At 46.2% G+C, this 27,386-nt stretch overlaps 1 protein-coding gene across 6 annotated transcripts in view; it reads left to right on the top strand.

The window, feature by feature from the left end:
- BCL9 (BCL9 transcription coactivator) overlaps nucleotides 1-27,386 on the top strand; it is a 58,163-nt gene that overhangs the window by 28,407 nt on the left and 2,370 nt on the right. For 4 of the 6 annotated variants that reach the window (XM_042038128.1, XM_042038126.1, XM_042038127.1 and 1 more), the window contains 7 exons: nucleotides 15,050-15,132; nucleotides 18,136-18,442; nucleotides 20,017-20,333; nucleotides 21,245-21,434; nucleotides 21,903-22,002; nucleotides 22,407-24,636; nucleotides 26,227-26,487. In XM_042038128.1, the coding sequence (XP_041894062.1) occupies nucleotides 18,390-18,442; nucleotides 20,017-20,333; nucleotides 21,245-21,434; nucleotides 21,903-22,002; nucleotides 22,407-24,636; nucleotides 26,227-26,487 (3,151 nt within the window). In that variant the 5' untranslated portion in view covers nucleotides 15,050-15,132; nucleotides 18,136-18,389. Of the gene's footprint in view, nucleotides 1-101; nucleotides 171-15,049; nucleotides 15,133-18,135; nucleotides 18,443-20,016; nucleotides 20,334-21,244; nucleotides 21,435-21,902; nucleotides 22,003-22,406; nucleotides 24,637-26,226; nucleotides 26,488-27,386 lie in introns of those variants that run through there. The other 2 variants (XM_042038130.1, XM_042038131.1) reach the window with 2 other exon arrangements.

The following is a 27,386-nucleotide window of genomic DNA, read 5'->3' as shown; positions in this document are numbered from 1 at the left end:
GGCGGGGGGGGGGAAGCGGGCGGGGGGAGCGGGCTCGAGGGGCTGCGCTGGGCGGTACCATGTGCGCGGGGAGCGGGGGGGGAGGCGCCGGCGGACAATGGAGCCTGTGTGTGTGTGCGGGAGGGGGACGGAGCCGCCGCGCCGCCCCCGCCGGCCCCGGGCTGAGCGCGGTGAGTGCGGGGCGGGCACCGGGCACCGGCACTCGCACCGCCCGCCCCAAGTTCTGGAGTTGGGGGGGCCCCGGGGTGCCCCGAAGGGGGCGGCGAGGGGAGCTCAGGGGTTGCAGGGGGTGCCTGGGGGGCTGTGATCCGTGGAGGGATGTGTGGGGAGTAGGGGATGCTCCGGGAGCTGTGCTCCATGGAATGTGTGGGGAGCAGGGGATGCCTGGGGGATGTGCTCCATGGAGGAATGTGTTGGGAGCAGGGGATGCTCCAGGAGCTGTGCTCCATGGAGGGCTGTGTGGATAGCAGGGGATGTGCTCCACGGAGGGCTGTGTGGGGAGCCGGGGATGCTCCGGGAGCTGTGCTCCATCGAGGGATGTGTGGGGCATGGGGGATACTCTGGGAGCCGTGCTCCTTGGGATGCCTGGGGTGCTTTGGGGTGCACTGGGAGCCCTGGAGGTTGTGCTGTATGGAGCGGCACATGGAATGCTTTGCCTCGCGTTGTGGTGCACGGGATGCCCCGGGGGCTGTGATATATGGAGGAATGTATGGGATGCCATAGGGGATGTCCTGGGAGGAGGGATGTGTGGGCTGTCCTGGGTCTCAGTGTGGTGCATGGGATGCTCCAAGAGCTGTGCTTGGTGGAGGGATGTGTGGGATGCTTGGTGGTGCGGGGGATGCGCTGGGGCTCTCTGCTGTGGGAAGGCGTGTGTGGGGTACTCTGGGTTGTGCTGGGGGCACTGGGTCTGTGCTGTGTCGAGGGCTGTGGGGTGCAGCACTCTGGTGATCTGTGCTGCCCTGAGGTGTGTGGAAGTGCCTTCGGAAGTGCTGTGGAAGAGGACAGTGCTGGGTGGACTAAAGAGGTGGTTATGAGATTCCGATCTCAGTGAGGGGCTGGGACATAGGATGGGAGGAGCTGTTAGGTTGGGAGTGAAGACTGTCCTAGGAGAAAGAAGCTGGTGTGAAAGTGGGGTGGGAGCTGCATGTGTGAACTCTGGTTGAGCTGAAGTGAGGGGCTGGGGCACAGAGATCTACAGCAGGGATGCAGGGAGTGGGATACAAGGTGAAACATGAAGTGAGAGGGTGGGAGGTGGTGTATAGGATGTTAGATCACCTGGGACATGCTGTGAGGAAAGGATGGGGGGCTGTGGTGCAGGAAGTACTGAAATATGTGTGTCTGCAGGAAAAATGTGGAGAGCTGGGTGAAGAAATGAGGATGAGGTTTGCTGGGGAGAATGATACATGGAGGGAAGCATGTGAGGAGTTGCAACTTGAGTCATTGTAAGAAAGAGATATGGGAGTGGGATTGTGGTGTGGGGAAGCATTGGGAGCCGGAATATGGGGTAGGAAGTGCTTTCAGCATGAGGGAGGTGGTGCACACGGTCATGAGGGAAATCGTAGGGCTCCAGAGCTGGGAAGCAGTGTAGATAGATCAGGGGAGCAGGAATCCAGGGAAGCTAAGCCTGTAGTATCAAACTGGTAGGTGGGATAGTTGTGCAAGAGGAGTTTGTGGGATACTAAGAGTGTGGGAGGGGATCTCGTATATAGGGATTTTGGGGAAGAACAGTATCTGACAAGGCAGTTTATTTGGAAGGATTCCTACTAGGTAGAGGAGAGGCTCTGTGTGTGTATGCATGAGAAGGAGTCTGTGCTCTGGCTGACTGCAAAGGGGGATGAGAGGCTAAATCTGTAGAAACACTGCAAATTTCATGAGGTTAAGGATTGGATGATGAGAAAAAAAATGAACAGTGGAGACCCCAAATGCTTAGGGAAATGGTGGGACAAGGTGGATGCATGCAGGCAGCAAGGCTCCACTTCTAGGGTGAGAGAGAGAACCCTGTTTTTCTGTGTTGTCCAGCTTCCTGTCCCCAAGTTCTCTGTGTAGGTGATGGGTCTAAAAAGGTCTCTGAAGATGGAGGATTTGGGATGTGGAAGGTGGATGTTACTCAGGGAGAGTAGACAAAGCATGAGGAGACAGATGGGAAGAATCTGATGTGACAGTCCATTGTGGGTTGCTATTTGGGTGTAAAATATTAAGGTGGGATGATTACATGATTAGTGGTTTAATAGTAAACTACATGAGAAATAAAAAAATTGTCATGCAGCAGAGAAAGTAAGAAAGTATGAAATGAGTGTCAGCTGGGAGCTGGTTGTGGAGTGATTCAAAGGCCACCAAGGTGAAAGGGAAGATGCTTTTATTCTTCAGATGCCAAACCTAACATGGACTCTGAAGTTGGTCTGGAAATAACCATGAACCTCACTTTTGTGAGAGGAACATCAAGTCTGGTAGCCCTTACCTGTTTAAAGTAACACCTTCTCCTTGGTCTGGGCAGGGAAGAAAGGCTTGTGCCAAGTCAAGTGTGTCTCCTTAAGCCTCCCTGTTGGTGACTGGTTGCTGTGTCAAAACACAGTTGGAGGAAGCGGGGGAGACAGCTCTCTCAGTTTTTAGGGGTTCCAGTAACATTTTTATTTTCTTTGGAAGTATTTTGTCCTTGATTTCTCTATGAAAAGCCCGCACAGACATAGGATGCTCTGAAGCATCCTTAAATGTATCAAGGTTTAAAAGAATGAGGAAAAAAAAGTGATGTAGATTTTTTTTTCTTCTGTTTCATTGGATTATTTGATCAGTGATTGCTTGAGATATTACAGATACAAACGTTGGAAAGCTAGGCAAGGCATTATATGAAATCAAATAAAAGGGTATGGAATGAAAGAATTAACATACGTAAACAGCTTTATTCCCACTTCTTTTTGTTTACCTCTCTCCTGCTTCTTCCTATGAGGTCTGTAATGGCCAATTTCTGGCTGAAGTGGGGTGTTACAGGTGTGGAACTGGGGAAATTGAACAGGGGCACACACACAGAGTGGTTTTGTGTCCGTCCTACTGCAGAGGAGCTGTGCTTGCAGGAGTGCTCACGCCTGCATCCCATGGGACAGGGATCTGCTTTCTTACCTGAACTACGGGGGTTGTTTTCCTGAGGTTTTATAGCCATTTTGGACAAGCTGGCATGATGGTGTGGATTTTTTTCTTTTAACAGTGATCTCCAAAGAGATTATTTTTAATGAATGTGTCCTTTTTTTCTTACTCAGTGCATAAAAATGGCTCAGGGGCTCATATTCTTTCCCTGTCTCCCTTGCTGGCCTCTCCTCAAACAACAAAAGAAAGGCATCTTTCTTTTTTTGACTTGGAGTTAGCAACGATGTTAGTTTTGGGATTTTGGAATTTTCTCAGTGGGACGAGTGCGGTTTTGTTTTGGTTTTTTGTTTTATGGGGTTTTTTTAAAATCTGTTTTTTTTGGGTCGGGATTTTATTGTGGAGAAGGGTCTGGGGATCTTGGGTCTCACTGCACTTGTGTGAACTCTTAACACCTTAATTGAAGGGGTGGAGATGCTGAATCACTAACAAAGACCTCCTTTATCCAAAATGTTAATCAATCATTGACGTTAAATAAGTGTGAACAAAACCAAGCAAAAAAAAAACCCCACCCTAAACAAGTTTTTGTGTAAGTCCCCCTCCCATTCAGCTGCTCATCTTTGGTCAGGTTAACGTGATAAATTCTTTTGGGGACGTATTTTGTGTCTGTGCACTTGGTTTTTGCAATGTTTGGTAAATGTCTGTTTATGACTTCCCGGCGTAGTTTTCCCAATACAGATTATTTAGCTCCTAGATATCTAAAGATGTTCTGGGAGAAATTGTGATTTGCTCTGGTGTGGGGGAGTAGCTGGACTATGATGGTACTGTTGTGACCATCTTTTTGTAGGCTAGGGTTTTTTTTTTCTTGTTTGTTTTGGGGAGGTATTTTGCTTTTCTCTCTTGTGATCAGTTAATTTGTTTATTGGTCAACACAATCTTCTAAGCTAGGCAGGACCTGAATTTTAATGTGAAAGAAAATAAATAGGTTTCTGTTCATACAACCAGAAACTTTGTAGATCTCTTCTGTATATTATGAATACAAAGGGTGTGGACTCTTTCTTCCCTGTGATTTTCCCCTCCTTCCCCCCATCTTGCATTTCATCTTTACAGTTCATGTGCTTGGATTGTTTTCAGTTAGGGTTAGTCCACAGCCAGAGAAACTGCATTTGTCACCAAATATCCAAATATAGAAACCGAGGCAACTATAAGCCACAAGGCTAAAATATTCGTATACGACAGCTTTTCTGAGCAGTTTATATGTTTGATGTGGATAAGAATGGAGTACCTTTGATCCATATTTCCCCGCTATTCAAAGAGTTGCTACTCTGCAGCACACTGACTTCCCATACCTGTTTCTACATATTTCTTTCTAGATGTTGTTTTTTCCTCTGAGTTCTTGCCATGCTGTGTCAATTCCCTTGCCTTACAAACTGTGCCTATGGCTTAGGAATTTTGCTGGTCTTTTATAAATTCAATAGGAAAAATACCCAAACCCCAAAAAGCAACAACTTTATCCTGTGAAGCAATTACACTCAAGTGAGTATTCAAACTAATTCCTATCTTAAATGTGAGCTGTGCTACCTTGCAGGGCTTCATCTCTTCTGCTTTGTAGAAGTTTGTCAGAATTTCTTCACAGCAATGCAGGCAGCCTTCATAAAATCCTTCTAACTAGTTTGCATGGCCTTGGACTTCACAGAAATCTCTGTGCCTCACTGAGGTCTGTGGTCTGTTTACATAGATATGAAGTCCTTTAACCCAGCAAGTTTTGCCGTGGGCTTGGATTTCCTGCTTACAAGCTCTGCTGGAGTCCCTCTAGTCTTCCTGCTGGCAAAATAAAGGTGTTAACTCAGGTTTTCAGAGCAATTTGTGAATGGAAGGAGATTTCATTGCTGAATTTTTGTTCAAGCACTGCTCTGCCTATTGAATTTAAAAGAGCTTTCCCCTATGTACCCTTACTTGTCTGTTAGGGGTTTTTTTTACTGCTTTAAAAGTTTGTTTTGGAGCTTGACCTCCTTTGTAGTAGGGACTATACAAGTCCAGAGGAACAGGAACTTTATTCGTAATTAGGAAGTCCAGATAATCTTGAAGAACTTGAACAAAAAACAATCGATCTGTTGGGAAATTTCTGAAGGGTTGCCTTTAAGATCATGCAGGCTCACAAACGCTGGTTAGCAACAATAGGTGACATTTTAATGTGCTGAATCCAAGTGAGCTGTTCCAGTGTTGACTTTTGATTTATATTTTTGAAGAAGCAGGGGTGTGCTTTGTCACTGCACCCTAACCTGCGGGCCGAGCTGCCCTCTGTTCCTATTCCTGTGAGCACTTCCTTCAGTGCTAGAGCTGGGTTTTGAGGAGTCCTTGGTGCTCATCTGTTTTGACTCTGCACCACCCCGCTGTGTGTGCTGGTGCTGCTGTTGGAGCAGCTGGATGCTGGAATAGATCAGGGAGCTGATCTGGATTAGAAGTAGCCTGGCAAAGAAATGATGATACTTAGCCTGCATCAGTTTGCCAAATTGGTTCACTGTTTGGCCACGGGCACATCAGACAGTGTGGTGCAGGGGTGGGAGTAAATATTGGTAGCAGCAGTTCTTTGAGCTGGCATTGCTGCCAAAAGGAATGCTCATCTAACTATACCCCAAAGAGTCTGCTAAACTTGCTAAATGTTTTTTACACCTGTTTGTTACAGCTTCCCTTGCCTGAGAACAGTTCCTCCAGCTTACCTTGTTCTTTTTGCCAAAAATCATCTCTGAACATATATGCAAGGTATCAAAAGAGAAGCCCTCTTTAAGAAGCTTTAAGCAGGGCCAACAGAAGAGTGTGGTGGTTTAGCTATGGAAGAGTTTCTGCTGCTTCAAGACTTTCTGATGATACAGAACATGTACTGTAAATTGACGATAGACTATTTAGTATGGTTGCAATTAAGCAGTGAAACTCATGCTGTGAGAATCTTGCTGAGGAGCAAGAATTCAACAAGAGTTAAAAAGCATCAGATGTCTTTAAGAATATGAAGAATATTCAATTATCGTAATCAGTGACAGTAGAAATTTTGGAAGAGGTATTAAGCCTGTGGTCTAAACCTTCTTTTTTATTCTGCTCGAGCAGTTGTGCCTCTATATTGGGAAAGGGAGGGATGGAATAGCCTGTTGTGCCTGGGTTAGCTGCAGGGTTCTCACATTCCTCTCTGGAAACTTGATTGAGAACCCCAATGTATGAGATGTGCCATAGGCTTCTAGTTGGATCCTGGTGAACCATCCTGAAATCTGGTCTGAGTTCCTAAACTATGGCTATCGTGAAGTGAACTGCTGCTTCACAACTTTTTACATTTTCTTTATTCCTACTTCTGTGGGTTGTTCTTACCTATTCTTTTTCAGAGTTGAATCTGAGCGCGCTGATTTTGATCTACTTTGACAACACTAATTGAATTTATTTTAAATACTGTTATGAAATTGCAGTTAGCTATATCTGAAGAATGAATGTTATCTCTTTAGAGAGATCCCTTTTTTTCAGACAGACCTAAAAGCAGAAGTGAGATTTTCCTTGTTTGGCCTCCAAGAAGATGCTTGTGAATAGGGAAGGGAGATGGACAGTGGAACTGTAAGGTGGTTGGCCTGTTTGTTTTTTAAAGCAGAGGCAGAATCAATGAAATCCTTTTGAAGGAAGGAAAAAGGAAAGTGCCTTTTACCACTGACATGATTTCTTTCAACAAAGAAAGATGGAGCTCTGAGATTTCACTGAAAATTGGGTGCTGTAGTCTTGAAAACAATGCTGGTTTTAAGTGCTCCTTAGTGGTACAGTCGATGGCATAAAGAGTGGATGATATACACAATAATTTAGCTGCATATGGAATTGAGGGAGAGCTTGCTGTTTTCTGTATTGAGTTCAGAGAAGTTGTTGTTCAGGCACAGATAGCCACACAGCTGCCTGTTCAACTCCTAGCATTAGCAATTGCTCTGAGCTGGGTGTCTTGTTTTCATAGCTGTTTGGCCTCTTAAGAAAGCAGTGCCACTGTGTTTTTCCTTCTTTGCTTTCTGGAGGGGCTCTGTCTACATAGTAGCAGAGCAAGAGAGCTTTAAATTACTGACCCACCTTGTCACTGGATGGTCTCCGTGTGCCTGTGGTTGTCCTCTCTGCCTTCTGAACGAAGGGTGTTTTACCTTATCAGAGGGGTGGCTGGGGCCCAAGGGCTCTTAAAACTGGGGTTGCTTGGATTTGGTGGCAAAATTCAGAACAGAGCTTGGCTCTTAACGTGCCTGTGATTTATCTACTCGACCGCGTTACTTACACTCTACAAATTGCTTTAAGTCTGTGAGTCTGCCTGTGTATGTTGTGTCAAGCTATCTTTGCCACCTTTGCAGTGTGTACAGAGTTGTGAAGACCTGAACAAAAATTCTGGTTTAGTGGTTCACTGATAAAAACACTGGGTAAGATCAAGCAGTGCAGACCATTTTTCATGTTGCTCAGAGCTCTGCTTTCTGCATTTTGCTAAACTGACTTCTTCAGGTGTCTTGATATCACTGTTCCACTGCCTGTGAAATGGCAGTGTTTCATCTATGTACCAATCTGGATTTGTTTGAGGATTGATTAGAAATGTATTTGCAGTGTAATACGAAACCAAGCCGTAGCCTGTTGAGGTGAGCAGCCACAGCCTCCACAGAGAGAGCTGGTACAATGGACAGTTGAGGCAGTCCTATGTATGGAGAAACTCTTTTCAGGACTTCTGCTAGTGGAATGGAAGTTTTTCTTCCACATTTTATATGTATGCATGAGAAAGGAGTAAAGAACCTCAGGTCAAAATGATTTGACAGCTTGTTAGCAAGAAAATTCTTTATTCTACCTCTTCAAAATAATAATTTTATATATATATGCATATTTACAAAAAAAAAATTTAACCTTCTTGTGGTTGGTGGATAGAAGGCTGAAACTTTCAGGCAAATAGCCACCATCCAGCAGAAATGCTTCTGAATGCTTTAGTGAAAGCCAGCTTTGATTTGACAGTTATGAGGCTTTGAAAATAGTGCTGTGTTTATACAGCACAGTAAATACTTTGAAGTGCGTTAGGCTGTGCTGTACATGCGTGGCTAACTACAGGAATATTAAATGCCTACATCTTGTGTTGAGTGAGGGAGGATCCTGCAGCAATTGGAATTGCATGCTCCTCGTACTTTTATAAGATCGTGTCAAAGCAGTAGATTTGATAATAGACCTGATTATACAATTGCTTAATTTCTTGTCAAAATAACACTTTTACATGCAGTGTTCTGAGATCTTTGAGGTGACCTCATGTTATTTATCAAATGTCAGTTTTTCATCCTAGCAGCTTTGATATAATCATGTAGCATCGTGGAGTACTGTGTACACGCAGTTTTTGCTCGCTGGAGTTCTTTGAAGTGCCTTACTCCTTAGAAGAGTCATTGCTGTGTGGAAGAGCCTACATTTAATGACTGGGAAGCCAGTATGGAATCACTGCACCGTGTCACCATGGGTCATGCTGCATCTCATGTGCCTAATGTGGTTCTAAAAGCAAAGAAATGAGAGGTTCAGTGCACCACGAACAAGCACGCCCTGGCACACGTTTCACCCAGCAGTAAGCTGCAGGGGATATAGTAACTCTTCAGCTCTGCTCCCGTGGGAATGGCAGCTTTCTGGTGTTGAGCTCCCCAGGTGCTTGAGAACAGCAGGAGGGCTTGTGTAAAAGAGCAAAGCAGAGGGATGGCTGGTGGTGACAGTCCTGAATGAAAACTGGTCTGGCAGACACTGCTGGAAGGTAGTGATGCTCAGGGGAGCCTTGGAAAAGTGCTCATTTGGGATGAGAGAGACCAGGGAGCTGTAAAGGTGAAGGTTAACGTGAAGGAAGGTGTATGGCTCGCCCCCAGCAATTCCGACTGACATCCTGTGTCGTGTCCCCTTGCAGCAGAGTGGGGAATTACTGCTTGCTGTAGCGCTGGGTTTTCCTCAGAGGAGCTCTGTCCTGTATTGACCCATCCCAGGCCCACTTAGCTTATGAAAACTGACAAGATTGCAGCCCAAGGAGTTACGCCTGAGGATTGCTTCTTATCTTTCATTCTGGAAGCCTGTTGAAGGGATGCTGAAAGGGAAGGAAAAAGCACTTGGGTTTTTTTTTCTGTGCTGAACTGATAGGTGACTTGTTTCTCCCAAGCCTTTTCTTTAAGCAGTGTGGTGTTAATATTTGAAAACAAACTGCTGTCTCCTTGGTCCTGTCTCCCCATCCAGTATTTCAGCATATTTTCCCCCAGCCCCTTTCAAGAGATCAGTTTCTAGGGAATGGGCTGCTGGCAAGCTCGATACAGGTGTCTTTTACCTGTGGGTGTTCATGCTGATGTCCTTACTTAAGTTTTTGAAAAAGTAAACCCAGAGAAGTAAGGGGAAAGAGATTGCCTGTGGCTTTTCCTAACTCCTGAAAAGTAAATGAAGTTTTGACAGAAGCCAAAGCTATGAAAGCAGCCCATGGAAAACTATCATTACCCACTAGACTCCTGTGTGCAATGCTGACTGCTGAGGCTATTAACTGCTAACATGATATGGAAAGCTGCAAAAGCCTGTCATGTATTAGAGAAATACTGTTAAAATGCTTCTTGAAAAATCCCTTATTGCTCGAGCATTTGATCTTTATTGGTGTTAACAATAGCTGGAACTCCATGGCAGCCGGGCTGCTGCTCAGGTAAGTGACGCTCCACGTAAGGTGCTCCAAACTCCACTTGTAAAGTACATAGACTGCTCCCAGCACTGCTAACAGAGGTGGAGCTGAAGTGATGTTGGCAGCTGCACTGGAGCGTGCCAGGGCTGAGCTGAGGTCAGTGCGATGTCGTGACGGTGCGCGACGGTGTCCCCGACGTCCCGGCAGCGGCCTGGCTGACCTGCACCTGCCAATACCACTACTGCTGGTGAAGCTGAAGTGGCAGGAACACTGAGGGGAAGCATTCATAATGTTCCTGTACAGAAGCAGATAGTTGCAGCTTAGGCTTTGAGGGGTTTTTAGAAGAATTTTTCTTTTGGCTTTTTCCCCAGACTGATTTCTGGAACTGTGTCAGAATCTGCCAAGAGCTTGTTCCAGTCCCAAGTGAACCAAGTAGTTCAAGTGTTTTTTACATAATAGCAGATGGGAAATTGAAAAGCTCTCCATGTTTGTCTGTGTATACCTTGAATTTGATCACCTGTGTCCATAAGTGTCTGTCTCCTCCATTACTTTGGGGAAGGAGTTGTACAGAGTCAGAAGCTGTCTAGGACAGCCATTCATCCCCACTGGATTAATAATTCACTGAAGTGTTGTTAGATACATTGAAAATGAAGTTTAACGGGTGTATAGTTGTCTGTTTGACAAGAAGTGTTAGTGTTATTCACAACTCCTAAAAGTTGTGCCTGTGAGAGTAGCAGGCAGCGTGTCTGTTACAAAAGACTCTTTTAGAATGATTTTTTAAAGTACCTAAAAAGACTGATTGCTTATACGGCCTTTATATCATGGCTACATTGGTTATCCATGTGCTTGTCAGAAGGAAGAGAATAGTTGCTAGAGATACCATTTTCTCAGAAAAGGGGATAGTGACACGAGAAACTCATAAAACACTTAATTCTCTGAGCCTTTGGGTTTGTTTTGTGCTTTGTCAGTGATTGTCTTCACCGCACACTTTAAGTATGTAGAGCAAAAGGTTGGATTTTCTGTGGCCTTTGTTGTTTTGAATGGACTTCAGGAGAGATTTGTTTTTGGGGAAAGGTCCGCATGTGTGGTGATAGGGGTTGGGAGGAAGTATGGGAGGAAGGATGTTTGTACTGTCTTATTTGAGAGATGGATGGGCAGGCACAGGTAGGCTCAACAGAGCTGTGTTGTGTGACCACAGGTACTGCATTTGCATGGGTGTGATTAAATATATTCTTATAGTTTCTGGGAGGCTTATCCTGTGGCCCTAAATTCTTACATTAAATGAAGCAACTCAAAGGAACTTCCCTCCATGTAATGGCATAGAATCTTGCATGCCCTTTCCATGTCTATGTCTGTAGGTCTTCAAGGTGCTAATTTTAAGTGAGTCTGTCTTTGCTTAGCCCCTTTCTCTGTGCTTCAGGGCTGGAGGTAGTTGTGGGCAATAGCCTACTCATTTAGAGTTTAACAGTGAGGTGCTTACACACCACGTGTACAGGAGAAGGTATTTTCCCTGTGGAGGTTGCAATGCTGCTTGGTGGAGATTGTGTAGCCCCCACATTCATGCCACCTAAACCTATTTTGCTACGAGTTCTCAATTATTCTGTTTATTGAGAGTAATTTCTGGCATTAAACTCTGAACAGAGAGGTAATGCTGTGCAGACTTTGGAGTAGCAGTGATTTCTCTGATGTGGGTAAGATGGAAACCTTTGGGAGACTGTGAGGACTTTGTGTATAATTTTTTATTGTCAAGACAAACATAGGAAAGTCCATACTGTTTCAGGACAAGTTAGGACCCTCTAGAAACTGATGACTGGCTGTGACTTGCTATCAGCTTAGATGAACAAGTTATTTCTGCCTACCCTTAGGTATCCAAGTTACCTGTCCAAAGGTACCTGAGGTATTTTCTGCCTTTGTTTAAGAAAAAGGGCAGAGGTACCTGGCAGAAGATGGGCACAAATGTATTTCAACAAGCACAAGTCTATCCATGCCTTTGCCATCAGTCAGTGCTGCCTCCTTTGTGCCAGAGCCAGTGAGCACACGGACATCTGGTGGGATGAAACAGGAAAGTTGTCTCCTGAATATTATTCGTATCTTATCTAAAGTTAGTTTTCAGCTGTGTCACAAGTGCTGGAAGGGATAGAGTTGGATATGTTTAGGCTGGTTGAAGTTGCTTTCCTGGGTCCAGCACAGAGCAGGTGTTCAGAAGATAAGGTTGCATTTTTGACAGACCTACTTGAATGCTGATGGGTTTGATCCCAGTTGTGTTACAAGCATGTGCTTTATCCATTCCTGGGAAAGGATGAGGAGGACAGCCTTTGCTAGGAGGTAGAGGCAGATTTTAAAAGTGTATTTAATAGCCCTTGGTAGGGAGCCCTATCTAGAAATTTGGACTGGTTCAAGGGATTGAAGTGTCTTGTGTCCCTATATCCTCGAGTGTCATAGGGAGATGTATGGGGTGTAGAATACTCATGTCATTTTATCTATTTGCTTTTACATTATCTTAAGGAAGTCTGACAGCTCAATAAAAGCATTGAATAATACTTCCTGTGTCCTCCTTGTTTCCCAGTCACTCTCCTTATCAATGAGGTGTGTAATCAAGTACTTTATTAAACAGCAGCTTATTAAAAAGTAACGTGCAGCTCAGCTGCAAGTGTGTGAAATAATCAAATGCTCAACAAAACTGGTAAGTGCAGCACGTGATGAAAACCAGTGGTAGCTCTTGGGTGTAGTGTAGTCACCTTTTGCCAGTGCAGCTGTTCTTCCTCTCATGTGGTTGAATGAGGGTCAGAGAAATTGGAGGTGCCCTTCCCAGTAAAATTGTGCTGAAGGAGCGCGTTGGCTGATTCATCGCCTTGCCCCGCCTCTCAGGTCACACAGGGAATCCACTGGTGGATGCACTTGCAGAAGTTTGCTTCCTGGTGGCTGTCAGGATCAGCAGTTGCTCAAATACCTCCCGCTGTTCTTGGTTCCTCCTAAAGCTTCTGTTCTTTCCTGAGCAGTCTCTTCTCCATTCTCTCTTCTTCCTTACCCACTCCACTGTCACAGATACAATTCGGGGTGCAGGCTCAGCTTGCATTCAAAGTCATCATTTGTTTTCTGCAGCAGCAGGTCTCCAGCCTTTTTTCTTTTTCTATGCTGATTTTGAGCTCTCACCACCCTCAGTCCAGCACAGACTGACAGTCTCAGAAAGGCCACGGGGAAAATAGCAGTGTGCTCTTTCTTGTACGCAGAGAAAGGTTTCTTGCCTTTAATGCTTCATGTCACAGTCAGGCCACAAGTCTGGTACTTTTATCTACTTGGTATGCCTTTATTTCATCTCTCCACATTCTCCTTCTCAAAGAGGGAGAAAAGACTAAACTGAATCAGTGATAACTGCAGCTATTGCTGCTGGAATAGCCATAATGCTGTACACCTCCAAGTAATTGACCACTTGTCACCATCAAGCTTCTTCAGCTTAATGCCACAAAGTAGGAATTAGCTAGTTTGAATTTTTTTTAACCTTCTATTTGCAGTACAGTAATACAGTGGCTGGTTTGTAGAAGTACAGATATACTTAAATACTTCAAACACTTAACTGAAAGGTAAACTATGATGTGCCTTTGCATCTTGTTAGTTACTCTGTGGTAGCTGCTTGTGTGCATGCTCTCAGCCTTTTGCTCTTAAATTCACTGTGAAACAAACTGTCTTGTGCTGACAGGGCTAAGACCATGCAGGTGAGCAGCAGAGATGGGGCACTAGGGAATGGAGTTACAGTGCAGTAACTGGGTAGCCTAAAAGATGGATGGTGCTCTTCTTGCAGTCCTGAGCTATGGTCTGCAAGGCTGCCCTTTTCTGCCAAGCTAGGATTGAATGTTGCAAGGAATAGAGCTCTGACCAATGTTTGTGATAGGTTCTCTCCATCCTGATGTGTGCTGGTATTCACATGCTTTCCTCTTGAAGGGAAAAGGTGATTTCTGTCCCTGCTTTTGTAGAGGTGTGTCAGTATTGGCACTGGCATGGCTTAGCCTGTATTGTTTCATTGGGTGGGGTGGGGGAAAGGGGAGAGGAGATATAACTGGGTAATTGGATTCAGGGATGATTATGCTGCTGTGGTGAGTTTTACTGGATGAAGCAGCTTGTTGCGATAGGTGTTTGTTTCAGCTTCTGTCTGCAGGTGTGACCTGGCTAGATAAGGATGGTCTATCACGTTGATGATTTCATTGTTTGATTTGGCTGGACTGGGTGGAGAATGTAGCTGCATTGTTTGGGACTAGGTTTGTAGTTTGGTTTTGTGAAGTGGATTGCATGGCAGCACATTGCTACATTATTAAGGTGAAGCTGCAGTAGATAATAGTTGGAGAATGTTGGAGGGAAGAGAATATGCGCAGGCTTTCACAATGTGTAACTAATTGAGCCTCCAGCTCCTGTGTTTCTCTTGGGAGATCTGGTCAGCAGAATGCATTGGGATTACACAGAAAAACTTTGGTAGTGATTTCAGTTTGCAGTTGTACTTTAGCTGCAAGGCTGTCCATGCTGTGTAAATAGCTGAGAGTGCTCTGAGAGACCACGCTGGCCCTGACAGTGTGAGTGTTGTCTGGATTCATACTGTTCTTGCAGCCTCTACAGTTTTCACAGCGGGTGAGGGAGAAGCTGGCAGGTCACTGCTCATTTTTATTAACCTCAAATTTACCAGTAAGCCATTCCTCAGAGCCTGCGTTTCCTTATATTGCTGAACTTTCAGGCACTTAAACTTGCTTTGGATTCCCTTCTTCCTGTAGGGTATGCAACGATGTGAAGTAGGAGCTGCCAGAGCAGTAGACAGTGCTTCCTCCTTCTAAAACCTGCCTGGTTTTCCCCTAGATGTGATTGCCTGGCTTTACCTGATACTTCATGTTTCTGTTTATACATTGTCTGGCTGTGGAGGAGGTTGGGTATATGAAGCACAAGGGTTTGGCAGGTGTTGCTGGGCACATTGTGTGGGGAAGGTGAGCCTTTGAAGAGAGATGGGTGCAGAGAAGGGAAGGTGACATGTCCGAGCTTCATGCCAGCTTCTCTAAGCACAGATGAGCTCATAGGTATCCAGTTGGCTAAACGTGGGAGTGATAAAGCAGATCTGCCCTATTTTCCCTCCATGGGCAGCATGGATATTCAGAGTCTTCCATTCTGATGGTGGCTTCTTGGGTGCTGATAAATCTTTCCAGGCTGAGCAGAAGCTTCCCTTGTTGGTGGTTCAGAGCAAGTTTTGATTTCTCTGCTTCTGTGTTTGAATGCATGGAAGGAAGAGGTGTACAGCTTGGCTGTGAGTTCTTGTTGGTGAAACTTTTCATCTCCTTTTTCTAGGTGACTGTTTTTTGTGAGACAAGTGGTTTGCAACTCATGGCCTCCACGATGAATACTGCAGTGTCGTGACACCAGGGGTCTTGGTAAGCTACTTGCTAGAAAAGCAAGGACCTATCATATCTCCACCAACGCAGATCCATCTCTTTTGTCTCTGCAGTTGAAGTTTGAATTAATTTTAAACCATTGAAATTGTAGGCTTGCAACCAAGTGGGGTGGGGCTACATTTTCACCTGTTCTCACCTCCTCTTTTTAGCTTGCAGTGGCAGTGATGTGGTTACATGATCAACCAGATCAGGGGGCAAATCCAGCTGAATAGAAATTTCTGTTGTTTTCCTTGGGTTAGTTCCCATTCAGATCTTTCCCTGATGTGAGGAGAGGTGGTGAGAATGAGTAGCCAGCTGAACCACCCCTTTTCTCTGCAACCTTTGCCTGGCATACCTTAAACCTATCCTGAAAATACAGCCTTGGATGTAGCTTTCCAAAATGTCTTGAGAAGTGGTTTGACCATTCACCGTCACTACCTAAAATTAGATCCTACCTCTAATTTTAAAGCAATGATACAGGCTTTGCTATGGCAGGCAGACTCCAGCTGCAAAACTACATTTCTCTAGAGCTTTTCCATTATTGAACCCTAGATTCCCAGGCATACATATGTTAGAAGTGCATTGAGAAAAATCATGAGACATTCGATTTCACATTATAAAAGATGGTACATTCCCCGTGTGCAGAAATAAGAAGCTGAGGAAGTTGAGTTGCTGTTGTCCCTCCAATGAATATATTGATGTATCCTTTATAGCTCTCTCTGGTAAGAATAAATTTAAACTGAAATTGGAAAACACAGTTCCCTTGCAGAGTGCATCAGTTCTAATATATGGAAGATGTGTGTATATAGAATAATAAAAAAGTAGGGTTAAAAAATTGGAGGGTTCCCCTCCCACCCCTGGGTGAAGTACTTGAAAGTTTGGTGATGTCAGGAATACTATGTAGCCAGTGTGATTGTGATTCTTCTCTTCATGTTTTCTCATTGCACTGTGCAAGACTGGGACTCTGAGACAATTCTCATCTTGTAATAGAAGGTAACATAATGCATAAATATTCAAGTGGAAAAGCGGAGGATGAAACAACTAGAATACTTAAGTTCATCATGCAGGCATCTACGTCCTGCTGTAAGCATCAAGCTCTGCTCACTTTTATGCTGTTACTCCTTTTTTCATTCTTTTTTTTTAAACCTGGAATTCACTGTATATTCAGTCACACCTTCACCTTAAGTGAGGATGCTGAAATTTCCTGGAGTTCCGCTGACTTTTACAGATGTATCAATCTCTTGGAAAGCAGAGTTGGGTGCTGTTGATAGTGTTACAGTTTTGTTGAACAAAACAGACATAGGAGCCAAATTTTCATGTAAAGATGATACAATTTAGGTATGTGTGAAGAGGTTCTCTCTCCTCTTTAATGTATATGTATAGGACCAGCTCTAATTGCAACATGATAGGAGTAACAATAGTGATAGGGTAACTCCAACATTGTTCCCAAAATCAGTGGGATAACCAGCTAATAGCCCCAGAGAGGCATGTGGGTCCTCTGGAGTGTGTGGATCAGACTAGAGTTCATCTGATTATGCCTGATAAGAAGCCTTTAAAATGAGACATTTGTTGCAGAAACATTCCCCACATTAATAGGTTTGCACAGCACAGTGGAGGTGAGAATAGGGAGTAGGATGACTTCTCTGGCTCATGAAGGAGGTGTGTGGTAGAGAGGAGAATTTTTGGAGGTGATGCAGAACTTCACACAACTACTGCAGTGTGGATCACTATCATGTTAAAGTAGAGCAGTGCAAAGTCACTAAAATGTGTAACAGCACAACCTCACAACTGTACAAATTTGGGGAACTGGAAAACCATGGTGCTCAATACTACGAGCTGCTGATAGCTCTCCTTGGCCAGAGGTGGTCAGAGCGCCCATGTCTTTTAATCCTCTGGTGTCATCAGCACATAAGCCAATTTTTTGTTTTGAAATGCAGTTTGAACAGTAGTTTCTTCATAAAATTCAAGACACTCCCATCCTAGTAAGATTTGTTTCATTTGGTATACATAGGAAGAAACGACTTCTTTGGTGCTGAGAAGGAATATTGGGAATATTTACATTTGAATAATATTTAACTAGCAATGCCTAATACATTAACAATAAATCTTGGTTAGATTCTAAATTAAGCAGATTTGCATCTGAGTAGGTGAGATGAACAGGAGAGATTTTGTTGAAACATAAACAAGACAGACATTTGTTCCAAAATAATTTAGCCCAAAGCAGGTAAACAGTAATGTTCAATAGTTTCCGCCTCCAGAAACAGCTTTATGTGCCTTATTGCCTGCGTCATGCATATTGTTTCTTAGAAAGAAGCTGAAAAAGCTGCTGCTTTTTTTGTGCCCTTTTTTTTTAAAGCCTCAATAATCTGTGGAGTGTTGCTGAGCAAATTTAGATGGGTACTACTCCAGTGCTTTTTTGGCCTTTCTAATAGATACGATGAGTGACTAACCCCTGGTGTTTTCAGAGTAATCACACATAGCTGGTAGCTTACAGGTGGTCAGGAAGGCATTTTATTTTATTTTTCTCCCTTTGTGTAACCCTTAGCACACATCATTGAACATATGTCTAGGTATATTGGACCAAAGAGACAAAAGATTTAGGCAGAGTTTATGTTCTTAAGAAATATCAGATTACGGCCATTCACAGGGGAATTCTGGATAGCTAAGTCATGTTGGGGATTTGTAATTTTGGTTTCCTGCTCACTTGCTGTGAGGTGTCTTTAAGCTGAGCACGGATTTGGAATCAAAGTGTTCAGATACAAGGTGCTTCCCTCTTTTATTGACTCCAGAATTATTTGCTTTGGACAAAGGAAAGATGGCCTCACTGCCTGTAAACTGAACCAGGGCTGCCTCTGGTCTGAAACACACATCTGTCTGAAAGCTCTTCTCCTGTGTCTTCTTGGGGATGGGGGAAGAATTGCCATGCATTGCTTCACACCAGACACATCTGCTTGGGAAGTTCCTCACTGGTTTTCTGTTCTCTCCTCGGGGGGTGGTTTGCAGTGTGCCCTGGAGATGCGAGACTTCCCCTGGGCAGCAGGAGGCACGCGTCTAGAGAATGCTGGAGCTGCAGGAGGGAAGTGCCCAGTGCAAAAGCAGCGAGGAGCAAAGAGAAAAAAGGCAAGCAGGCAGCCAGCACTGAGAGAAGCGGGTGGCAGAAAGTGCTTCAACGCTGCCTCTGGCGGCACGCTCCCCAGAGGAACTTGACAAGAGCCCATCTGCGTGTGTGTGAGACTGTGAGCTCAGGATTTCTGTCAATGCATTCCAGTAACCCCAAAGTGAGGAACTCCCCGTCAGGCAACACACAGAGGTAAGGAGAAGAGTCTGCAGTCAGCTGCTCTGGTTGGTGCATGTTGCCATCCCTGCTCTGCTGCTGGATTAGCCCAAGGACTGGGGCTATGTGGCTTCCTGGTCCCTCTGTGCTCCCATCGGACCCACTAAGTGCCTGAGCAGTGGCTGCACGGTGCTGATGGTCTCCATGTTTGCAAGGCTCAGGATGAGCTGAAAGCTGTAAAGCCATGAGGTGTGGATTCTCCATTCCTTGTGCTTTCCTCCCTTCCTCCAGGTGCCTGGATAGGCTGTAGGAGAGTAAACATGCTGTTTCTATCTTGGTTTTTTTTCCCTTCCTCCTTTTCTAATTATCTGTTTCCCGAGGGGTAGTTGGGCAGCAAAAGGTCTCTCTGTCTGTACTTTCACACAGAATGCTTTCTCCTTATTATTGGCTTGAACAGCCTGGAGAACTGATCAGCTGAGCACTGAGATCCTCTGCGTCACTCACCTGCCAGTGCAGCAGGTCAGCATTTCTTCCCCCCTTATTTGGAAGGGGAAGAATAGGGAAGCAAAGCAGTGTCCAGGGACTTAGGATGGTTCTGATTGACAGCATTCTTGAGTTGGATTATTTACTCCTAGAGGTCATCTGGAGCTTAACAGTATTTCTGAGGGAATGCTTCTGAGTCAGATGTCTGTCCAAAGGAAGGAACAGCTTGTGTGAGTCCCACAGTGAGGATGCTAGCAAGTACTGCCTTTTGGAAGTGATAGTGATGATGGGAAAACACAATGCAGAAGATCTGATAACAATGGAGTAAGTGGAGGGTGAGGAGGGAAGGGGTGCCTAATATCTGTAGAACCCAGAGGAGCAAAATATTTTTAGGATACAATTTGCTGGATGGAAGAGGAATGAAAGACTCTGAGTCTCCTTTGGCAAGTTGAGGAAGCTTCACTGCCCCATTTTGCAGGAGTGTTCTTGGAGATGGTATCCTTCTCTTTCCTTATTCAGGGGCAGGTTGTAGCTGGTTTAATTGTTTTCACGGTCAGAGGTTTGTGTTTCTCTGGCAGCTCGCCCCAATGTATGACGAATGCTGCAGTAATGCTGGGTTTTCCTTGTGCTCCCTGTAGAACTGGATAGGGAGGTACAAGGGAGGGGGTGTGGGGGGGTCTGCTCTGAGCAGAGCTGCAGCATGGTGGGGTCCAGGAGAATGGTGAGGTGAACTTTATTGTGCCTTGTTTGTTTACTCTGAGCTGGTCTTGGTGTGAGGTGCTTCTCTGTGCACATAGAAACCGTTGTCTTTATTGACAGAAGCACCAGAGGTGGGTCCTCATGTGACAGCAGTTTCTGGGATCTGGCAGGTCTGTGGTTTGCCCTGGTGCCTTCTTGAGCAATGAGATCCCATCTTGGATAATAACCCTTTCAGGGCATGTTCAAAAAAGCACCTGCATGACTCTAAGCTTGCAGGCATTTTTTATTTGTCAGCAATTGTCTTAGCTTGCAAAGGTGACAGTGGTTGTTTCTGCTTCACTCCAATCTGTTCCTACAGGGCTGAATTAATCAATGGTGTGATTTGTCACTTTTTCCTTTTCTTTCTTTTATTTTTTCTCTCTCCCCAGTAGCCCCAAATCAAAGCAGGAGGTGATGGTCCGTCCCCCTACAGTGATGTCCCCGTCTGGCAACCCTCAGCTGGATTCCAAATTTTCCAACCAAGGCAAACAAGGGGGCTCCACCAGCCAATCCCAGCCCTCCCCCTGTGACCCCAAAAGTGGAGGTCACACCCCCAAAGTGCTCCCTGGCCCGGGTGGGAGTATGGGGCTGAAGAATGGGGCTGGAAATGGTGCCAAGGGGAAGGGGAAGAGAGAGAGGAGCATTTCGGCAGACTCCTTTGAACAGAGGGAAGCTGGGACTCCTAATGATGACCCGGAAATCAAAGGTATGTTTGCTAGGATTCATGTGCAAGTGCAGACAATCAGTCTGAATCCTCTGTGAGATGGAGAATTGCTATGCAAGTATTAGTGAAACATTTGTTTGTCTGGGCTTCTGTAAGTTCCAGCCAATGAAGTCTAAAGGTCTTGAAAGCAGGCGAAGAGGAGAGGTTGTCATAGCTGGCATTGGTAAATGTCTTGTTCACGCTCGGTTAGAGCCCAGACCTGACTCTGGTGGGAAAGTTCCTTTGTAACTCTTGAACTCCCCCAGAGGATTTAAAAGTACAAATGCAACCTGTTGGTCTCCTTCTGGCCTTTGGCCTTTCAGGAACTGTTCTGTTGTAACTGGGGTTTTAAACAATATTCAAGTCTGTTTTGTAAACACAGGTACATAACCCGTAGCACCCTGACTGCTAACACAAGCCAGAGAGCTGGGATTTCTGTGTTCTGTTCCTAGCTCCAACACTGGCTCCGTGAGGCAGTGCAAAACCAGACTACATGTTCAGTTGTCCATCTTCGTTGTCCATTTTCTAGGTCACCTAGCTAAGGTGGCTGAGCAAAAAAAAAAAGTAAATTTTGCAGGAGTGTTTTCTTGAGGCAGACATTTGTGTTTGTTCCTACATTAAAGTGTAGCTTTTCTGCTTTTCTTTGCGGTCATTAGAGAATTGAAAGAGATCAGTTCTGGGAACTGCCACTTTCCATGGAAAGAGACAAAATGAGCTTTCTCCCAATGTTACTTGAATGACACCATGGCTTTAGAGGAAAGATGTGTGGTGTAATAGAAGAATTGCCTTTAGTGGTACTGGACGAAGAAGCAGGAAATTCCAGAGGAGGAAAAGCTCTGATCAGTTGTCTGAAATGATTTCCAAAGAGCTCCCAAGATAATGATTCCCTTCTTTTCCTCTATGTCGCTTTCCAGACTGCAATTCTGCTGATCATGTGAAGTCCCAGGAGTCTCAGCACACACCACACTCCATGACTCCTTCAAATGCTTCAGCCCCAAGGTCTTCCACACCTTCCCATGGTCTGACTGCCACTTTGGAGCCAGCAAGCGGGCAGAAGACTCCATCCAAAGTGGTTTACGTCTTTTCTACTGAGATGGCCAACAAGTAAGTAGGTAGATGCTTGAATGTCTTCTGGGAGCAGGAATTGTATTTGTGCTCATCTTTTAGGAGATTATCAAGGGCACTTTCTGCATCAAGTAGCAAAAAGTCGTTACTTGTTTTAGGGATGCTGAAGAGGCTAGAGTGGAGAATATCCCTACCTTTTTTCCTCTGAGAAGTAACTGTTTACTTCTCTGAGGTATGGGGATATTTTTTTTTTTTTGCAAATGCTGATAGATATTGTTTTGCAATCCATGCAATGAATAGCAGCCAGGATGGCTTAAATTGAGACATGAACCCTGAATGCTGATGAGTCTGTAGATGTAAGCATTTTCTTTTGCTACTTATCTAGAGTGAAATGTGTGGTTAAGTCTTTCTCCCTTCTTCCAGCTGAAAGATAGAAGGGAGGCCAGTTAAGAAAAATTGATTTTTAGCTTCAACTGGATATGTGCATCTGCCTGTCTGTCTTTGCAGGGCTGCAGAAGCTGTGCTGAAGGGACAGGTGGAAACCATCGTGTCTTTTCATATCCAGAACATCTCAAACAGCAAGGCGGAACGAAACACTGTACCTTTGGTAGGGAATACCTGCATGGGGATGGGAAGGGAAAATGGTAAATGTGCCTGTGTGTGACTCCGAGAGTCGGATGGTTATTTACACTCTGAAATAAGTTTTAGGAAGTCAGGCAGTTGTTGTTCAAACTTTCTGCACATAACCTAGTCTTGCAATATTTGGGTAGTATGTTTCCAACTCATTGCTCACGCAGAGCTAGCACAGAAGAAAGGGGTCCCTGCAGTAATGCCTTGAGCAAAGTAGGTTTCTGCATTGCCAAGAGGCTGCTGTGTAATTGCTGCATGAAGGCTACCCTTGCCTGCAAAGTGTGGGCTGGTGGGGTTGAGACTGGGCATTTTGTTTGCACTGCTGCTTATGAGACATGGCTGTAAGAAGAGCAAGTGACCGAGTGTGCCTTTTTCTTGCAGAACCCCCAGATCACTGCACTTCGGACTGAACCCAAACCTCTGCCGCAGCCCCAGCCCCCCGCTGCCCAGGACCAGAACCCTCCCCAGAACGCCAAAATGCAGCCGACTCCACCTGTGTCAGCACCAGTATCCAAACCCACTGGCCCCCCGTGTCCCATAGATCAGGACAGTCCCAGCGTGGAAAGCAAAGTGATGTCTGTGGGCAGCCCTGCCAACTCTACCCCATTGCAGACAGAAGGATTTGGGCAGAGTTCAACCCCCAATAATCGAGCAGTTAGCCCGGTTTCCCAAGGTAGCAATAGCTCTGCTGCGGACCCCAAAGGTCCTCCCCAGCAGGTGTCTGGTGGGGACCCATCCAGTTTGGGTGAGAATCCTGATGGACTGTCACAGGAGCAGCTGGAGCACCGAGAGCGCTCGTTGCAGACCCTGAGAGACATCCAGCGCATGCTCTTCCCTGATGAGAAGGAGTTTGCGGGAGGGCAAAGTGGGGGGCCACCCCCAAATGCTGGGGTGCTGGATGGTCCCCAAAAGAAACCTGAAGGGCCAATACAGGCTATGATGGCTCAATCCCAAAGTTTAGGTAAAGGGTCGGGGTCTCGGACAGATGGAGGGGCTCCATTTGGCCCTCAAGGACACAGGGACATGCCTTTTTCCCCAGATGAAATGGGGCCACCACCAATGAACTCCCAGTCAGGAGCCATAGGCCCAGACCACCTGGACCATATGACTCCTGAGCAGGTGGCTTGGCTCAAGCTGCAGCAGGAGTTTTACGAGGAGAAGAGAAGGAAGCAAGAGCAGGTGGTTGTGCAGCAGTGTTCCCTGCAGGACATGATGGTCCACCAGCACGGGCCTCGTGGGGTGGTCCGAGGTCCTCCCCCTCCCTACCAGATGACCCCTGGTGAGGGGTGGGGACCTGGGGGTCCAGAGCCCTTCCCTGAAGGCATGAACATGTCACACTCTCTGCCCCCCAGGGGCATGGCCCCTCATCCCAACGTGCCCGGGAGCCAGATGCGCCTGCCTGGTTTTGCAGGTATGATGAACCCTGACATGGAAGGCCCCAATGTCCCGAATCCCACCTCACGGCCTGGGCTTTCAGGAGTTAGTTGGCCAGATGATGTGCCAAAAATCCCAGATGGCCGAAACTTCCCTCCTGGTCAGGGTGTCTTCAGTGGCCCTGGCCGAGGGGAGCGGTTCCCCAATCCGCAGGGCCTGCCCGAAGAGCTCTATCAGCAGCAGCTGGCTGAGAAACAGATGGGCCTCCCTCCTGGTCTGAACATGGAAGGCATCAGGCCTGGCATGGAGATCAACAGAATGATGCCTTCCCAGAGACACATGGAGCCTGGGAACAACCCCATCTTCCCTCGCATGCCGGTAGAAGGACCGATGAGCCCCTCTAGGGGGGACTTCCCAAAAGGAATACCCCCACAAATGGCTTCTAGCAGGGAGCTGGAGTTTGGGATGGGCCCTGGCAGCATGAAGGGGGACATGGGCATGAATGTCAGCATGGGCTCCAACCCACCCCTGGTCCCTCAGAAGCTGAGGGAGGCAGGAGTTGGGCCGGAAGAGATGATGAAACTGCGCCCTGGTGTCTCGGAGATGCTCTCCTCTCAGCAGAAAATGGTGCCGCTGCCGTTCGGGGAGCACCCGCAGCAGGAGTATGGCATGGGTCCCAGGCCTTTCCTTCCCATGTCTCAGGGCCCAGGAGTCGGTCTCCGGAATCTCAGAGAACAGATCGGGCCTGACCAAAGGACTAACAACCGGCTCAGCCACATGCCGCCACTACCTCTCAATCCCACCAGTAACCCGAATAGCCTCAACACTGCTCCCCCTGCGCAGCGCAGCCTCGGCCGCAAGCCCTTGGATATCTCTGCAGCTGGTCAGGTGCATTCGCCAGGAATCAACCCCCTGAAGTCCCCCACGATGCGCCAGGTCCAGTCTCCCATGATGGGGTCTCCCTCGGGGAACCTCAAGTCCCCTCAGACGCCCTCCCAGCTGGCAGGAATGCTCGCGGGCCCCACTGCCGCAGCTGCTGCTGCCTCCATTAAGTCCCCGCCTGTCTTGGGGTCTGCTGCTGCTTCTCCTGTCCACCTCAAGTCTCCGTCTCTCCCCGCACCTTCTCCTGGATGGACTTCATCTCCAAAGCCTCCTTTGCAGAGCCCTGGGATTCCCCCGAACCATAAGGCGTCTCTAACCATGTCTTCTCCAGCCATGCTGGGGAACGTGGAGTCGGGTGAGTGCTGCCTCTGCTAGCCAGATTTGGCGCTTTGGTTTGTGTCGGGTCATCCAAGATGTGCAGCAAGGGGAGGGAGGAGAGCTCTCGCAGCAGGACAGGAGCTGGATGGCCCTTTCCCCATTCAAGTGGGCTGTGCCAGTGCAGGGTGAGGGCTTTTCCTCCTCCTGTTGTATTTGTGGGTTTTCACCCTGCCTCCCATGTACGGAGCTGAGGGCTGGTCACTGAAAGGATGTGGAAGGTTGATGGGAGAAATCTCTCCTTGGAGGGGGGTCTGTGGCTGTTCTTCCATAGCTCATGGTCCCTGTAGCTCAATGGAGAAGATCCCGTTGATGTTTTTAAAGCACTTTGATATGAAAGGTACCTACAAAGACATGCTGAGCACTTAACCAGCCCTGTATCTAGGCATGGGTCAGGAATGGTTGGTCCTTTCTAGGTTTACACTGCAGACGGGAAGTTGTGATCCAGTTGTTCAGGTTTTGAGCATTTTGGAGTGATCTAACCACCACTGTACATAACACTTGGTTGCGTGCTGAGCTGTGCTGTGCCTGGGACCTCGGGGTTCAGGTGCTGGCACACCTCTGCCCTCACCTTCCCACAGCTCACCCGCCCTTCAGTCCAGGCTTCCACAGCTCTGGGCGACCGACCTTTCTGCCCGGGAAATTCTCCTGGCTGGGAAAGAGGAGCCCTTTGCCCACGTTGCCCTCTAGTGCTACCGCGAGTAACAGCGGGGACTGGGGACAGGGGTGTGCCTATGGGGTCGGCGGCTCAGGAAGGCACCTCAGTGCTTTAGTCTATGCCTTACGTAGTGCTTAATGAATGCTTTTACATGCGGCTCTTCCAAAGCACGGATCTTTCGGCATTGCAGGATTTTTATATTCCCTATTCTCCTTTCCTCTTTTGGTCGGGAGGGGCTGAGGAACGTGCAGTGAATTTTCAGTGAGAGTGCAGCTTTGGTTAAGCATCTTTCCTTCACATTGGTCTGGGTGGCATAAAATTCATCAGTGAAGAACAAAGGAGATTGGAGGTGCAGTTAAGTTACCTCTAATTTTGTGAGAGCAAAGGGTGACATTAAGCTAATAGGTGCAGAGAATGCTTCTTTCAGTGGAATAAGCAGCTAATATCTCTATATGAAACATGAAATGAAATATAAACAGGGAGTTTTACTTGTAGCTCCTGATGTAGCTTGTCAGAAATGTTCTCGCATGTCTCAGCATAAAATCTGCTACAGCATTACTTGTGCTGTCTGTGTCTTTTTTGATTATAGATTTTGATTTTTATGGCTACCTCTAAGTCTGTCTTCAGTGTATGGAAATTGAATAATAAGATTTTCAGACTAAACTGGTAATTCTTCATGTGCATTTGTGGAGGCTCAAGATAGTTCTAGTTAGAAGTGTTATCCAGTAGGATAACAGATGTTAATGAACTTGACCAACAGGCTTATTTTTCTGGTTACCTTTCATAGCCATTGACTGCACTAGTCATGTAAAGTCTTGCAATAAAAAAGATTTCTAGTTTTTGAGATTTCTAGGGGAAAAGAAGGAGAAAAAATTAAGCTCTCTCTTTTTCTTTTCTTTTTTTTTTCCTAAGGTGGTCCACCTCCTTCCACAGTCAGCCAGTCTGCTCCTGTGACTCTCCCTGGAAATCTTCCCTCTAGCAGTCCTTACACAATGCCTCCAGAGCCAACCCTCTCCCAGAATCCCCTCTCCATTATGATGTCCAGGATGTCCAAATTTGCCATGCCCAGCTCTACACCGCTCTATCATGATGCCATCAAAACTGTGGCCAGCTCGGACGACGACTCCCCTCCAGCACGCTCCCCAAACTTGCCACCTATGAACAGTGTACCAGGTAAGAAAATCAAAGGAAGATAAGCACAAGGTATCAGGCAATACAGTGAGGGTGATTTGATGGAAGCCTCATCCAATGAAGACAGTGAGATGGGAAAAAACTTGGAATATGTAGCCATGGGTTGTTTTTGAGGAAGCAGTTGCAATTCTCTGAAATGTAGAGATGGTAATTCTCCTCGCAACTTTGCTTTTCTGTCCAGAAAGTGTGAATTCTTCAGAAAGTGTTTAACATGGAAAACATTTGTGCATGGGAGAGATTTCCCTTCAGGTACACTGGAATTATTTGTGTGACTGAAGGCTGGTCATGGGATTAAGGGTCAGACGTACTATGTGTTATCCAAAAGAAACTTTACCTCCCCTGCCTTAAGGCAGTGCCATAGAAGCTTCACTGTTTTTAGGGGGTTTGTTTGGGGGTTTTTTTGACACTGAATCATCAAAAATGCAAAAGTGGGCTGTAGTACCTCCACCCTATCGAATTAATAGTTAAAAAAGGGGATGAGTGGATGTTTCATGAGAGTGGCAATTGGTAATGAATTCTTAACGAGTTTACCTGTAGCTTTGCTGTGTGTTTCACACAGTAATGATCAGAGGGGCTGAATATATCTGGGGGAAGCTGGCTAATTGAATAAGTTCATGATGGTAACTCATTAACCTCATTGATCGCTGCCTCTTAGTCTTGCAGGGGTTACCTGATTTATCACTGCTGAGCATTGAAAGGAGTTCCGGTCACTTCCCAGTGGACAAGTGTCCATATGCTGATAATCTGTCACAGACATGTTTGTTACTGCCAGAGACATAGTAAAAGTGTGGTTTGGACTGAGATCCTACTTATGGAGCAGGCTTTAGTCACTGCTTCATAGGGCAGTGACAAGCTTAGGGAGTCTGCTCTTCAGGTGACAT

The sequence above is a fragment of the Corvus kubaryi genome, unplaced genomic scaffold, assembly GCF_017639235.1.
Source record: "Corvus kubaryi isolate FWS band 111438036 unplaced genomic scaffold, C.kubaryi_AGA036_p1.0 37391, whole genome shotgun sequence".
Taxonomy (NCBI): Eukaryota; Metazoa; Chordata; class Aves; order Passeriformes; family Corvidae; genus Corvus; species Corvus kubaryi.
This window is presented reverse-complemented; position numbering and strand designations above follow the sequence as displayed.